Genomic DNA, 16,827 nt, shown 5'->3' with positions numbered 1-16,827 from the left:
TGATTGGTTTCTGTGGGAAAGAAGTAAGTTCTCTAGATTGGCAGTGGATGCCTAAGATATGGTTGATAATTAAAGAGCAAAAAATTATTACATTACTCATTTGTGTTTCATACATAAATGCTCTGTAAGTGTCCTGATAAGCATTATCCACACAGTAGTTACAGTGGTAGTATAACATTCTCAAATAGTGTCTAAAAGATGCTTCCAACATTTTGCTTGAGCAGGAGAGGTCCCTTCCAACCTCCACCAGTCTGTGGATTTTAATTATCTTTGAGTAATATTTACATAGCTTGTATAGCTTTTACAAGTGTCTACACTGAAAATTAGAACTGTTACTGACAAGAAAGTATAATTACATAGGCCTACTCATTAATGTAAGTAAGTGTTGTTAACTGGTAAGCAGTCACAAGATTTCATATGTGGACTGCTAAAAGATATGCAAAAAGTGGTAAAGGAAGACTAAGTCAAGTAGAAATAGGGGTGTTTTGTTGTTTTGTTCTTTGTTACTTGGTTTCATTTAGGAGTATCCAGTTTACCTCTTTTGCTAACTTCTGTCCTTGCTCCACAGATACGGGCTTCTCTTTCATATCATTCAGTCTTGCCAGAGTTTTTGGGTCATCACGGAGATCAATCTAGCAAGAAAGATTGAAGTCATGCTGGAATACTTTCTCTAAACAAAAGTCAGCAGGCAATGATACCCTCTTTTTAAAGGAGAATCATTCAATGGAATATTATCACTATAAAAATGGAGTCATGGCATGATTCAGATTGTGGACCCTTCCTGATTCAAGAGCCCTCAATTTAAGTTGTGAACCTTTAATCTAGAAGGAAGAAACATTTATTCTGTAATTCATCACTTCAATTAGATGTGATCATCTTAGAACACCAAATGCAGTGGCAGAAAGATTAACCCATAGGTGACACCAACATGTGGGTCACTTCATAAATGAAGCCCAGTCCACTACCCATGAGAAGCAAGAGGAAATTGTCTCATTTCTCCCCTTTTCCTTTGCTTCAGCAAATATTGCATGTGACTAATAGTTGTAAACCCAAGAAATTCCAGTAACATGGGCATGAGCAGACATTTTTATTCAATAAGTCCTGTGACTTTTTAGAAAGTCACATGGGAGACATGCAGCCCATCTTGCCACCATGTTTACAATGGACATAAGTTTTTTTAACAAATGGGGATAGCTCATTGGAGAACAGCATGTATCTGTGTTTTTCTGCCACCTGTAAGGGTTGTTCCTCCAAAGGCAGAAGGAGGTGCTGCTCAGGTCCTGTTGGGCCTCAACTTCCAGCCCAGAGAAAAGGCACCATACAATGATCCTAATTGCTTAAATAAAAGTAGAACAGAACCAAATATACCTGTGTTCCTACTAGTAAAAAGGGAACATTAGGTGCATATTCCTTCAACTCCGGTACCCACTCTTCCTTCACATTTTGAAATGAAGCAGGGTTTACCACTGAGAAGCAGATAAGGAAGACATCGGTCATAGGGTAAGATAAAGGTCTCAGACGATCATAGTCTTCCTAAGGAAGAAAAATTCTGTTATCTGCAATATTAAATTGTTGCTTGTATTTTAACAGTTATATTCAGAAACTGTATTTGTATTTCATGAAGGTTGTTGAGGCAAACTTTCTGAATGTTTAAAACTATTCCAAGCTAGTTAGTGTCGCTGTTAGAGCAAAATTTACATATGAAGATATCTATATGTGAATGTAAATATTTTGAAAAATGTGTTAGTACTGATAGAAACTTGCTTCTCTATGAGAATATACAGATGATTACCATTCAAAAAGTTTTCACTTCAGGAAAAAAACAAAAGACTTATGGTTCAAACATACTTGCAGATCAAAGACTACTATTTGTAGAGAAATGAGCAGGTCTGACTGCTGTAGAGTCATCCAGGTTATACAAAGCTAGACTAGATTAAGGCTGTTTGATGCACTTACATCTTCTATTTTGGATCATACACAGAGGTGATATTTAAAGCCCTCCGTAGAATTTTGTTTCTTAGAAACCTTACAGTCCTGTTCCTAGTGTTCAGGGCAGTAGGAAGGATCTGAAGGGACCTCTTTTGTCTGACTGTGCTTTCTACTAGCAAGCCCAGCAAAGGATTAGATGGAACAGACATTCAGAATCAAGAACACTATGGAATATTAATGCCTTTGTTTATTTGTTTGTTGGGAGTGTGGGAGAGGAGTTAGTGTGAAAAGGTTATTTAGGACATTTAGAGCCCCAGCATTTAAAGTCAGCAGTCCTACTGCCAGGGTATACCACACTGTGGGAAGACAAGTACCTAGGAGCATTGCCCCTCTTGTAAATCGGAGTTCTCTCTAGCAAGGGAGAAAGTGGATTTTTGCCCCATGTTTTAGCTAACAGCCAGAGGGAGCATGCCCTTCTGCAGAGCTTCTCTCTGCAAGGCTTCCTTTGGTCTTTGGCAGTGAACCAATGCCTTACCATTCCTACTATAGAGTTTTGGTGGTTTTTGCAGCATAGATAACTAAGACTGAGGCCAGGCATTGCAGTGACACTAACAAATGCTGGATTTATACCTTCCACAGTAAACACCAGTTTATTAGGGCTGCTGCAGCAGTTTCCCTTTTTCCCATGTAAACTCCCCATCTTAATTAAATCTCACAAATATTGCAATGATTCATTCATTAAACATAGAGGCAGAAATGTAATTCAAGTCCATATTTGAAATGAGACAGAAAATTAAATTTTTGTTTCCTTGGGAACAGCCACATTACCAGATTATTAACCTATAGTCACACCCTCAGAAACGCCCTTCATTGATTTGTTAGGTTTTAAACATGGTCACTTGAATTTCAGAAAAACTGTGAGAACATCCTCAGAACCCTTTCTGCTTGGCTCATTTTTCCATTTGGAAGTCAACAGCTATGGGAAGAGAGCTGTTATTCTCATGAACTGGAGGAAAGATAAGCACAGGCAGAAATTCTGCAGTAGCAAGGAGGCGATCATTCCTTGTCATACTCTTATGCCATTTTGAGTATCCACTCTAGCTTTGTAAACAGGCTTGTCAATTAGGTAGAGCATGTTAATTGTTGACAGAGCTTCCCAGTTTCACAACCAGAGTAACTGACACCACTTTGAAGCTACAACATTTGACAGGTCTTTTCCCTGCCAGTGTCAGGCTCTTGCCCTGATTCAGAAGAAAGAAACAGTAACCATGTCTCTTCCAAATGTGTAGACATTCATCATAGAAAGCACAAATAACTTCAAAACACCAGCACAGGAAGTTAAAACTCTTTTAGCATGCAGTTAGATTTTTTAGAGTGTATTTTATGTTTCACTTCTACTGCTGAATATAGCTAGATCCTGCTCAGGGTTGCACTCTTACTTTCTGGGGTGGAGATTAAAATCCTAAAAGAAACTTCTCAACTACCAATTACTCTGTTCCCTGGAGTACAAAATCTGCATGAAAACACACAGTGGACCCATCAGTTGCTCTGAAATTCAGCTCTAAATAATATGTGGGGTATTAGTGAATAAGTTGTATTTTTTAAAAATCTACTTAAAAGCTGTAATTTGTTCCTACTGCCAAACAGCTGCCATCTCCATACTCTGCATTTTCTAAAAATCTCATATCTGGATTAGGGTAACTAGAATACTTCCTGCAATAAAAGCTGGAATGGAGAAAGCCTTTCACTGTCACCAGAAATTACTGTTAGTCCATTAAACTTAAAATAGCTCTTTAGTTAATCCGTTTCAAATTACAGATGGACCTTTTATTCATAGCAAATATTAATCATTTTCTTAAAGCCACTCTCAGGTCTGAACTCCTTTCCTTTCCTGCTCCTGCATTTGTTTGTGTGCCTTTTGATTTATACCCTGTTCCACTTGCACTGGGCCAGCTGTGGGCAAGTGTAGTTAAGAGTTAAACAGAAGGCAGGTACAATGTGATTGGATACATCATGTACCGCAGCCAAAGATGTGCGTGCTCTTTGCTGCAGTGGCTTCACTGCATTTAAGCTTCCTTAAATTATTAGAGAATTTGGCTATACCCACCAGCCCTGCTGCTTGAAACATGACAGTGCTCTCAGGCTCTCCTTTGAACCTTGTGTGTGCTCTGAACATCAGGTGTGCATTGACACCAATAGTGGCACCCATGATTGGACTGGTCCTGAGTCCTCCTGGGAGAAACCCTGGTTAAATTTTGCCAGCACCTAGTAGGACATCTGGACTTAAAGACTCCTTCTGCCTCCCAACAGCCCCTCAGAAACAGCAATAAAACCTGTAAAACTTTCTCTGATTTATTGGGCCAGCATAACTGCTACAACTGGTAGAAGAATCTGAAATACCAAATTAATTTAGACTGAATGTTACAGAAGCCTGGGAAAATCTTATTGCTTCAACTATAATTTATTTCCTCAATCTAGTGTAAGGGAAATAAATGTGGTTTATTCTAAATTGAAATGCAATGGCAAAATTGATTATACTAGCCAGTCAACATAGATTCCAATTTGAGTGTATGTACATACCACACTATACAGCAATTAGCTAATTAGTCAATCTGATTGGGGGAGGCACTGCATATATATTTAGACTTTAAAAATATTTAAGGATATTAGCAGGAATATTTTAAGAATGTGAATAAGATGGGCAAGAAAGCCCCTAAGGATTGAAATAGTCAGGATAAGTCTCAAAAACTTGAGGCTGTAATAGTGAAACAGCTCATTCTCCAACATACTATATAGTTTTAAAAAAATTGTTTGCTGAAGCAGGTGAATACAGAAAATATGAGGGCTATATTAACTTCAAACAAAGCTGGACACAAGAATGTTGACTTAATTAATGTTCTGTGGAGCCGTGATCCCTCTAAAGGATGTGACACTACAGCAGGGCTGTTCATAATTTCCCTAGTATCCCTGTGGAAAGCCAGGACAGCTGCTAGTACACAACAGACATAAAGAAGGAGATGAGATGAAGGAGCTAAGGACTTGGCTTCTCAACTACAAACAGGCGGTTTTGTTTTTAAAGTGGACAATGGAAATTCAGGCTTTAAAATTACTATGTCTTCTTATGGTAGGCTGAAGGTATGTCTAGCATTGCCTTTATCTTGGTTCCTTAAAATCTATCCTTTAGGTCTCCTTTTCCATGTTACAGTACCTAATCATCTGCCTGAGATTTTTTGCTGTCTTGTGTTTGAATACTGTATTTTGGATGGTGAAGAGGATTTGCTCTAACATGTCCAAAATCTGGCTATTTTCAACATTTACCTGTCCAGAAACAGGTCTTGGGAAACTTTTTGTATGCAGACAGAAGAATGGTATTGTAGTTCCACAGCATTAAAATATTCTTCATTTCATGGCTTTGCTCAGACCAAAAGCAGAACACAGTGTCCCATTTCAAGTCATGCATTTGATTTTGAAGTGATACTTTTGCCCAGTTCTATGGATATCAGCTGAGACACAGCTAAAGAAAAGGAAACTGTATTCCAGATTCTGCCACTGACACAGTATGTAGTCCTGAGCAAATCATTATCCTCTCTCTGTTTGCATCCTCCCGTCTGTAGGGGTTTGCTAGCTTAATAGTGCATTAGTCTTTGCAAAGCACTCCAAAAGCCTTTGATGTACACAGCTTATGTGCAGTGGGATATTTTAAAAAAATAAACTCAGACAAAGTGGAGTATAATAATTTCTGGACAACCTTCTTGACCCACAGAAAGCACTATTTCTTTATATTTATTAGAACACTGAGGCGCTGACATACAGAGGTTCTGTGTGTAGAGACCTTGTGGCTCCCCTGATTTATGGTATCATGCTCCTCCCAGCTCCAGTGGAAGTGATGGACACACAGACAGGGTCTGTCTGCAGAGACACCCCTCTGTCAGCAGTGTGAGAGCACAGGCCTCCTGCTCATCTGGAATGGTATTGGGGGCTCTCTGGCCACTTTGGAGAGATGGAAAGCAGTTAGTCCTTTGCAGCCACTACCTTCCCACACCTTGACCAAGACCTTTGAGGAAGTCCAGGCCTCTCAGACCTGCCATTGCAAGTCATGAAGACAATGCTAACCTAGATCTGTCTGGTTGATTTTTATTTCTTTGCTAGTGTTTTTAAGAAAATAGGAGAAACCAAATTACGGTGTATCATTAACACTGACACAAGAGCCTAAGATGGGTCATGTTTTAATTCACAGTCAGTGTCTTGTTCTGACAGAACCAAAGTAATGAATTATTTTATGTGTTTGGCAGTTTAGGAATGAAATTTTAACAATGCATCTTCAGTTGTTGTACTGACAGATCCTTGATAAACCTATTTCTATTCCAAGAGGTATAAAGTGGATGGGTGGAAACAAAATAAAGCTTGCACCACTGGAATTAAAACCGGAGCTCAAAACCTCTGCGTTTGTGATCTCTGTGTTAGCAACCATCTGTTGCTTTCACAGCTTACAACAGCAATCGTAAGGAGAGGTTCTCACTCCCAGCCATCTGTTTTTAGAGGGGAAGCCAAAAATAGACATCAGGCAGAGTTGCTAGAGGAATCCAACCTTCATGCAGCAAAGGGTAATCAGTACTGCTCAGAGGGGTGCAGTGAGGCAGAGTTTTGCAGAGTAAAATCCTTGGTAAAAGTCTGTTCTAACCACTTCATAGTAACAAGAGTCAGAAGTCTTCTCTTATTATGAATTGCCATATTTCAGTTTTTGAAATGCATTTCAAACCTGTCTTTCAAGACTGCATTTTTTACTTTTCCTCCCTGAAAATAAGTTTCTGTTTCAGAAGACCCCCTGTAATATTTTGGAAAGCATAACCAGCGAACCATAATGACTGATGTACATAAATCTGGACTTAGTAACAGCTCACAGCTACCTCTGGACACATCTCCCCATCTCCCCGAAATCATTTGGAATTAAAGGCTGATCTGCAGCTCTGCCATAAGCACCAGGCAAAGCCTCTGTCTAAAGGTTTTGAAAGCAACTGCTTGCTGCAAAAGTACACCAGGAACCAGACTTCACTGCGCTGAATCACCCTGTGGTTTCTGGTTCTACAAGACACTTGGTGGGGGAGGAGAGAGAGGGAAGTGGCCTGTACTGCCCCATGCCAAGCATAAATTGCTTCTCTGGCTAAAAAACACTCTTCAGATTTTTCAGTCTGGGCTGTGTAACAGTGTAACCCTTTGCAAGGAAGGAGGGTGGAGCGTCCCCCAGGATGCTGGTTTCCTGGCACTGCCACTCACAAGGCACCACTAATGCAGGACCATTTGGCATAAAGCTGCAGTTTGGACTGACAGTGCATTGTCTGCTCAGCCAATTCCACGACCCAGGCTTTGCTATGCTGATGACTGCATTTGATTTTTCAGTTGTCTACATCTGTAGCCCCTAGCTTTTGAACATGCAAAACGAGAAAGATGCAGTGATTATTCCCTGGCTGCAGGGGAAAAGTGCACTACAGACCCTCTGTCTCTTCACAGGCTTCTGAGGATATAGCTTGCATTGCTAAAGAAAGCAGAATTGTCCTGTTGTGGTTTGTTAGCACAGGTTTCCCAGAGAGTGCAAAAAGCTGTTGGTTTGGGCCCAGCATCTATTTTTAATTTATAGAAAAGTCTGCAAGTATGCAGAGTAAGTGCTCTTCCATTGTATTCTAAAAATGAAGTAAACTGATCTAAATCCATTTCTGAATTCCTGTGAGGAGGACTGTTCAAAGGACATATGAATTATACATTGAAAAAGCCCAGGTTTTGTGAATTACCTTTTTTTTTTAATAACAAAACTTTCCCCCTGGCATATTTGAAAACTGTGCAACTGCTTACATCTCTGAAAAGCTTTTCTGGATAGACAGAAATAACTAGCTGGAAGATGGAGCCTAGTTAAGATGGATTTTAGATCATTAGAGACAGGAAGGAGAGCATATTTCTTTTATTATATACAAAATTGCCTTTAAGTGATCAGATTTGATCCTAGACTTAATATGGAATTCAGTACTGTCCAAATGCTACATCTTGCCATGTGGTGATGCCAAAGTACTTTCCTAGATGGTCTCAATAGCACACTCCCTTCTCTCCATCACCATGAGAACTTCAACTTGCTGGTTGGTTTTCTAAAAGTGAAAGTCCCTGAATTTTCCCTATAGGGCTTATTATTTTAGCATCTGTATCAACAGAACATGTATCCAGCTGACTGCAGGTACAGTTTCACTTGAACACCTTCACCTAAACCTGTTGTTTACACACTATGGAGCTCCTAAGAAATGGCAGAGTAGCTGGCATGGACAAACCCTTTCACTCCTTGTCCATAAGAAATTTCAGTCCTGCTCTGCATTTTTCTCACTGTCAGTGACTTTATGAACAGCATTTTTTCCACACCAGATTTCCATTTTCCCCAGGAAGGGAATTCACCCCAGTTGTGTCTGCAGCCATGAACAATCAGGATTTTCCATTCTTATAGATGCAGCAAATAAAGTTAAAAACTAAAATGCACCCTGACACAGGAGATCTGGACAGATCCTCTGCAGAATCTGCTCTTTGGAAAGATAGGTTCTCTGACTTTATTTTCACAGAAGAATATGACCTGTTGCCACAGGCAAGACAGCCTACAGAGTAGAGTTGGTTTAATACAGTTATCCATATAATGTCAGATATGTCTTTTCATTTGCTACCTGTATAAAGACTGATCAGACAAGAAGACTGATCAGTTAGGTGTCCCATTCCCTTTCACCTTTTACAAATGAACCCCAAAAGCACATTCTTCAGTCCAGTGTTGAGGAACACAGAAGATTACAGCTTTGCTGCCTCCTCAAGGTTAGCTCCCATCACACAACTTCTCAGGAGAGTGCCAGGGCCATCATGTGCACCTTGAATGAACACATCACAGTGAAAGATTTTCTGGAATGAAAGGAGTTCCTAAGAGTCTTCTGCACCTTGTTTTATATCAAGTCCCATTTGCTAGGGCTAGCAGCTTCCATTGAAGAATGTGATAAAACACTCAGCAGATGTTAAGGCAATTGAAAGAAAAACCATAGGCAATTTTTCTTAAGTGAGGAATTTTTGAGCCATCTCACTGCCTGTGGCTGGCCTATCTGTTGGTCATAACTAAAGACACATCCCAGGTCACACCTGGCATCCATCCCTTGTTGACTCCAACACTGAATCCCAACTGGAAATAGGACCAACAAGGAAGTAGCACTAAGTCCTAATGATGATCTTAAAGTATTCGTGACTACATCTAATTTAGAGCACAAGCTGCCTGAGGTACTCTGAATCTGTGTTTTATTCATGTGGAGCAATATACTCACCTAGGATGCTGACAGATGTTGCTTTGCTCTGGAGAATAATGCCGCCACCTGCATTTTTATGTGCACACCAGCGAGTGCCTGGCATAGCAAAGAATTATTGCACACGTGCCACAGCACAGATGCAGCATGGAGCAGGATTAAAACAGACTGGGGACAGTAACCGTAAAGTGTCAAATGACACAACCTCTTCAGAGCTGCTGAAAGTGTCACATAGCACTCAGACATTTTTCTTAACACAACTCACCCAATCACCAATTCAAACAAATAGACTGCTTATAAAACCCCAGAACAGAGCAGTAAAAAGACACAGTTCTTCTCTGTGTCCTTATTTTGCATTTTTTCTCGTTAGGGCAGGAGCAATTTTGTTAGAAATGCAAGTGCTAATTTGGAGTCTTAAAAAAAAGTCCTGAAGTTCTTCCCCAAAGCACCCATTTTTGAGATGCTGAAGTTTATTATTCACAATAGAACTGCAGGATTTTGAACCAGTGTGCTTTGTATTATTTCTTAATTACCAGGTTCCTGGAGTCTCTATAAAGAAAAAGCACATCCTTTTCACCTTTAAATGAAAGAGTAATTTCTAGTACCTCACAGATGCAGAGAAAGGTTGATACATGAAGATAGATGAAGGCCAAAGATTTAAAGAAAACGCACATGCAGCAAAGGGCAAAACCATTTTAATTTCCTAGACTTTTGGGGTAGTGGTATATGTGGGTAGGAGGAACTGGCTCATCATTTTGAATGCCCAGGACTAACAAAACTTTGCTGAAGTAGGTTTTACATACACTTTGTCCGTGTGTTCTTAATAAGGAACTGGAACAAAATTTACTGAAATCAGCAGTAGAGTGCCAGCTAACACAGAGCTTTGGATTAGACCCTAACACACCCTTCTACATTGCACGTCCATGCTATGGAGACAGTGGTCCATCTAATTTTGTTTACTTTCTTTTAAGATGTAGTTTGGAGGCTGAATCAGGAGTTAGGCTATAAATGAAAACTGCATTTTTTTATATTTCTCCTATTTACCAAAATATGTAGAGTTCTTTGCAAAGAAAACAGATTTCAATGGAGAAGTCTGAGTATGGACCTGACAAAAATTCCCAGGGTCTCATATGTTCTCTATCAGAAAAACTCCCCAAGTCATGCTACCTTAGCCAGTTGTCCCATTCCATCACCCCTGCCTCCTGCAGCACAGCTGTAGATTATCTGATACTCAGCTGAGTGCAGGTGCACACACCATCTTAAAATGAACTCTGGGAAGTAAGAGGATACGCAATAACATTGTGCTGGAAGAGCAGTAACTGTTTGTATTCAGTGTTGCCTTTTTAGCTGGTCATGTTTAGATAGCATTGTAAGATGCCATTGTGCTTCAAAGAAATTAAAAATTGGTCAAATGCAGACACTTCTCTGTCACAAACTAAAGCATATCTTAACCTGGGAAAAAAGGGCTTTTTACTTGGCCATGTAACCATTTAGCAAGAGTCCATCCTAGGTCAGTAGTCTTCATAAAAATGTGCTTTTAAGATATCAAAAGTTGAAGTTTCAGAGAACCTGTCAAACTTGGTTTGCTTTGTGTTCTTTATTTTGTTCTGCCATTAACTTGCTGTTAAAGTGGTGAAGATATTCTGGATCTACATTTTCAAATGGATCCCTTAGATTTGATTTTAACATAACTCAGTGTCACTATTCAGAAGTACCGTGGGGCTTTCAGCACTCTGAAAATTAAATGTTAACTGTCTTGAGTTTCCAGCATCTATCTACTGGATGCTTCTGGGAACTCAGAACACCATCTCCCATTCTGCACCTCCCCATCTGGTGATAACAGTGCTTACCTATCCTTCTAGGAAAGCTGCTGTGCTTTCAAAGCATGAGTCACAGCTCACGCAGAGGCGTTTAGATGCAGGCTTTGCACTGACAGTATTATTGTTGCAAGGCCATTTTTAATAACCAATCTGAAGGTATAAGTCCTTTTCCTTTTAAAGAGAACGCCTGTCTTTGCTTAAACCCTTATCTAGAGAGCTCTAAGCACAGAGATTGTTAGCTCAGGCACTTCACCTCCTCTTACACTGAAAAACTTAAATTCCAAAGGGAGAATCTAGGCATGTTTTTATTGTATCTGCATACATCCAGTTGTTAAATCTACGTGGCTGGCAACATCCTGAGGCACAGAGCAGCTTCAGCGGAGGCTGAGCTATTCATAGGCCAGCACGCTGGGCTGGGAGTGAGCTCATGAGCTCCCAGCCTCCCCAGTGCCAGCTGCCAGCTCGACTGGGACATGGAAAGGGAGCGAGGCAAAATGCATGTGGGAGGAGGGAGGCACAGGGGGGGCAGGAAGGGGACAGGATGTTGGCTGCTGACATTTCACGTTTAGATCTGCCAAAATCGTGTTGGAGGGCTCGGTGTTTACACCTCTGCAGTAAAGGGTGGCAGGCTTTGCATTGTGTGAGACTGCTTCACTCCAGGCTGACATTTGCAGCTACGGCTGCCTGGTAGGGGCAACTCAGAAGGAGCAGTGTGCTCTGGGGTGGGACATTTCTATTTTGCAACAGAGCAGCAGCTGCCTCTCTTCTCAGTAAGATACTGGAGTGGTACCTAGGGCTAGACCAGGGCTACTTACCAAAGCCAAGACAAAGAGGAAGGAGTATAAAGATTACTGCTATTTATTTATAGCAACCACCACAGGTTTGGGAACTATCCATTTTTAATAACCACACCTCACATACAGACACCTTCACATTTATAACCATTTGTTTCTACACCTCTCCTTAATGCAGACACTCATCTCCCTAATAACTGAGTTAGCTTTATACACTTCAGCAGCCTGACCAACTTAAATATAAAATTGCTTTAGCATCAGGGCTTCTGTTACAGCCAAAAAATCAGTTTACCTGAATTAAGATGGCTCTGGCTGCAACCATTGTGACCATCTGGGCTGATATGTGCAAAGAAGTGGCTTGTTCTGTGCTTGTGAATACCATGTGTTGTGGTACTGTTCTGGGGACAGGTGAGAAGGCACCAAGAGCTTCATTTTATCAGACCCTGTATTAGCATGTTTAGAGCAGAGATATAAAAGCAGAGAGTCAAGGAACACAGTTCACCTTAGCTTTGTCTGACCAGGCCTCTCTAGTATCAACAGTAAGTGATGCTGAGGGATATAAATGTTGTTATGAGGCACTGCACCATAGTAAGAGTCACCATACCCTGCTCTGCCCAGATGCTGGCTTGGTGCCAAATCTGCACAAAACAGTCATGCCATGCCTCAGCATCTCTCTTCCCAGTGCAACACAAGCAGTACAGGCTCTGCTACTGCCTCCCCCATCCTTCCTCTAGATCCCAACCGTCCTTTACAGCAAAGACACAGGAGCAGAGCAAGGCTTCCTCCTGTATGTGTTCGGCACACACTGGAAGAAAGGCACGCTATGAATTAAAATCCTGCAGTAAAAGGAACCGGCAGAAGGATAGACTCCAACTGTCATTTTAAACAACAGCCTTGAATATAGAGTAAAATCCCCAAAAGGCAACTCCTGTGTGTCCCACCACTTATTCTGACCACTTGGGACATGGCAAAGGGACATGTGGCACCACTTTGTTAGTGCTTGTAGATTAACAAAGAGGTGCCACATCCTCCAAAAATGTTAACTTCCTGAGAGCTGGCAGTATTACTTCTGATATCTTGGACTAGCAAAATGATAATCACTTGCCAGCAGTTCAAAACCTCTCCAACATGGTGATCTTAACAGACCCCTGATGAAGCCATGGTTCTCTTCCCAAGCTGATTTTGCCATGCACCCCTGTTCAATGAAGAGCAGTATTGACCCACAGTCTCTCAGAAGAGGCTGCTGCAAAGCCAGAGGCATCACAGGCACCTCATGTTTAAATATCAAGTGCACTGATGTGTCTTCAGTGTAGGTAGGTGCCACAGTTCTCACATCTTCTGGGGAAACCAAGACCTGCTCTAAACCCTTGCACACAGCAAGGCTAAAAGGAGCTGCTAGCTCCACCTCTGGGAGGAATTGCTGGAGGAATGGCACTGAATTCCCACCCACCTCCCTGCTATGGGAGGCTGCCTCCACAGCTGCAAGTCCAAGTGGGCTCTCTGAGACTCCACAGCCCAGCAGCTGTACTGGCTATTTTCTGCTGAACCAAGGCCTCAGTATTTTCAGACAGAGAAAAGCCTTCTTGAACTCACAAACACTCAAAGGCCTGTGTGTAACTGAACTTTGTGAACCACTAGTGGCATTTTTCCTTGCTATATATATATTAACAGGGAAAAAAATGGGATTTTAATAGGTTTGTTTTCAACGTACTTTAAACTCATGAAGATATGAGGCCTTATGTCATCGTTATAGTTACTACATGTGATCCTGTGTGTGTTGTGAGGAAGCGAGCTAGAAGTGAGTACTGGATGAACTCAAAAGCTTGCAACTGCTCTGCCAAAGCAAAGTCTGTCACAAGTTGCTAAATACATAACCACGCAAGTTAAAGAGACCCACACACTGATAAGCCAGTGTTTCAGGGTGATGAGCCTGCTGTGCACCAGCTATGAATCAAAATCTTGTCTTTAATCTTTCTTCTGCTAACAGCTTTCTGCATTTGGAGTAAGTCACTATCTGAACTTTCATTAACCCCTTTCACTCCTCTTCCCCCTGAATTGACATCTGTAGATTGGACCTATTTACTTTGTCCAGGGCTGGAAGTACAAACCTGCTGATGATTGTGAACTGCTTAGATACCACAGTGAACACACACAGCCAAGTTTTATAAAACTATACTATCAGGCCAAAATCTTACAGTAAAATTATTTGGGGCTGACAGAATTAGATACAAAAGCACAGATGCATGCTGGCATAGAAATTTTAGCTTTGGGCAGCAATGTATCCAATCCATACAGAAGTCTGTGGAAGCAGCAGGCATGTACCAGGTACAGCATGCTGTTTCCCCAACACAGAGAAGACATCATCAACTCATGTCTTTTCTGCTCTTTATATATTTATGTTTTTATGTAAGCTTTCTATTATTGTGTAGCTTTGGGAAGACAGGCTTCTCAGCTGCTCTGACAAAGCAGCTTTTGACTGCATGAAATTGCTTTAGCTGTACTGGACGTTGGGATGGGGCTCCTGTGGGCAGTCTCTGGCACCCACCAGTTCCCCAAACATGCTGAAGTGGGATGGGGAGAGTGGTAAAGATTTTATCAATACCACAGGTCTGACTAAAAGGGGAGTTTTGCCAAGACCAGATATATCTGTAAAGGTAGCCTCATTAAAACACCTTATGTGAACTGAGGGTCCTCTGAATCAGGCCAACAAGATCTATTTCTAGGTGCCTGAAAAACTGCCCTGGAATTCAAAATTAAGATTTCAGCTTTTCAAAAACTGGGGAAAAAAGCTTACCTCAACTTTCTCTATATACAATTTCACACTGAAAAGTTTTTCTTAGTGTAACAGGAACACCTTAATTTGCTGTTTGTTGTAAACTGGCCAGTTTGCCCTACTGACTTTTGAGGAGGCCAAAGATCACCTGTGTTTGCAGTCAGCACATTCAGGCAGAGTGGGTACCACAAAGCCACCTTAGCTGAGGTTACACAGAGCTAACACATACATTAACAGCAACAAGCCCAGAACAAGCATCCCCAAATAAACCATGCATATGTACAGAAGTGCTAGGCTCACTTTCACACTTTCCAATGCTCATTATAAAAAAAACCAAATAGTTGCACACTAACCAATTGCTTTGTCTGAGCACTAGATCCTCACTTTGCAACCTACTTAAACAACATTTTAAAGCTGTGTTCTGAACTAATTACTATTCAAACACAGGACTGTGGTAGTAGTAAGAAATTCACTTAGCTGGCATAAATTTGACTAGCTTGTGTTTATATCAGGGAGATGACAAGCATGAAGTCAGTCTTTGTAGGGAGAGTCTGATCCTTCAGGGTATCAGCTTTCTGGAAATGGTGCTGTTTCCTACAATTCTCATGGAATTAATTTTTTTACTGATTTCAGGCCTAACAGAGATATAAAACTGGTTAAATGTTGATTCCCTAACTCAAAGCTATATATAGATCTAAAAAGGTACACTAGTTCAGGCAGCAGTTGTTCAATTAAGTACAGGAACAACATGGTTAAAATTTACAGCTTCAGTCTATGCGACTTCAGCGAGATTGTCTTACGAGTTGCTCTTTACAACAAGGAAGCATGTCTGAGGTCATGTGAGACCAAAGCACATGCTCACACTGCAAGAAGAAGTTTAATATAGGGAGTACACAACTTTACCGAAACCCATGCTGCGTTTCTGTATATGCCCTGCACCTCCTGGGCTCAGGCTCTTCACAAACGGTTTCGAATAAGCGATCCCCAGACGGTACTCTAACCCTGGAGACCAAACCTGGCTCATGGCTGGTGCCATGCAAGTTAAGCTGAGGAAGAGATGATTTGAATCATGGAGCCCTTTAGAAACCACTAGACCAGTGACCCCTCCAAACATCCAGTATTTTATCCATCATTAAAGTTACTCAAGAGCCATGCTGACATCACAGCATCTTTCACAGCTGGCTATAATGATCTTAACCAAATGAATCGCTTGAGTTGTACGGGACAGCAAAATAAACCCAGGTTATCTCAAAGGCAGTGGCTGAGAATTACATGTTGTTATTTTCCACCTTAGTTCGAACAACTCTTAGTAGCTATTTGAGTGCTGTAAACCACAACCAAGGCAAGCTGCGGCAGCCTAGCTCTCCATCCGACCCGAGGCGGCGGAGGCAGCGTGTGCCCTCTGTGCCGAACGGGGCACATTTCCCCCCCGAGAGCCGGCGGCAGGGTCGGCATCCCGAGCAAGGGAGTCTGGCCGGTGGCCATGCCCGGCCGGAGCAGTGCCCCGCAGGCGCCGGGCATCCCCGCAGCCCAGCGCCGGGCGATGCCGTGGCGCCTCGGCCCCAGCACCGCTAAAAATAAAGCCCGTCTCCTCCTGCCCGCCCTCGGGAATCGAGGTTGGATCGATGGCTTTCTTTTAAAGCCGGATTTTATCAATCGCCCCCCAGCCCCGCCAAGCCTCCTCTGAAGCTCCCAGCCCGGACCACAGCCCTGCGAATAACTTCAGCGCCGGGATCGCCGGCGGGCGGGGGGACGGGGCCGGGATCCGCGGGCAGCGCTCGGCACTCACCTGGCCGGCGGTGTCGTAGAGCCCCAGCAGGTACTGCTTGCCGCCGACGGTAACGCTGACTGCGAGGGGGGAGAAACACAGCGGGTGAGGGGGGGCAAGCCCGGCCGACCCCTGTGCCGGCCCCCCCGGCAGGGCAAGGCCGGGGGATGGAGGGAGGGCAGAGAGCGGCTGCCGCCCCCGGCGGTAGCGGGACCCCCCGCCCGCTCACCTGCGTAGTGGTCGAACACGGTGGGCACGTACTCCTCGGGGAAGGCGTCGTTGGCGTAGCTCATCAGCAGGCACGTCTTGCCCACGGCGCCGTCCCCCACCACCACGCACTTCAGCATGACCGCCGCGCTGCCATGGGCCATGGCCGGAGCCCGCCCTCATGGCCCCGCGGGCGCGCCCCGCCGAGCCGGGCCCCTCGGCATCGCCG

The 16,827-nt window shown here is 42.7% G+C and overlaps 2 protein-coding genes across 3 annotated transcripts in view; one reads left to right on the top strand and one right to left on the bottom strand.

Moving 5' to 3' along the window:
• PIGF (phosphatidylinositol glycan anchor biosynthesis class F) overlaps positions 1–6,353 on the top strand; it is a 25,857-nt gene extending 19,504 nt beyond the window's left edge. Inside the window, exon 7 of the mRNA XM_059467392.1 lies at positions 569–6,353. The gene's annotated coding sequence lies outside the window, so the exon portion shown is untranslated. The remainder of the gene's footprint in view (positions 1–568) is intronic.
• Positions 1–16,827, bottom strand: part of RHOQ (ras homolog family member Q) — a 23,603-nt gene extending 6,776 nt beyond the window's left edge. For both annotated transcript variants that reach the window (XM_059467393.1, XM_059467394.1), the window contains exons 1-4: positions 16,621–16,827; positions 16,413–16,471; positions 1,369–1,533; positions 537–632 (exon numbers count right to left, since the gene is read on the bottom strand). In XM_059467393.1, the coding sequence (XP_059323376.1) occupies positions 537–632; positions 1,369–1,533; positions 16,413–16,471; positions 16,621–16,762 (462 nt within the window). In that variant the 5' untranslated portion in view covers positions 16,763–16,827. The remainder of the gene's footprint in view (positions 1–536; positions 633–1,368; positions 1,534–16,412; positions 16,472–16,620) is intronic.

Source organism: Ammospiza nelsoni, chromosome 3 (assembly GCF_027579445.1).
Source record: "Ammospiza nelsoni isolate bAmmNel1 chromosome 3, bAmmNel1.pri, whole genome shotgun sequence".
Classification (NCBI taxonomy): Eukaryota; Metazoa; Chordata; class Aves; order Passeriformes; family Passerellidae; genus Ammospiza; species Ammospiza nelsoni.
Note: the sequence above shows the minus strand (reverse complement) of the source record. Positions and strands in the feature narration are given on the sequence as shown.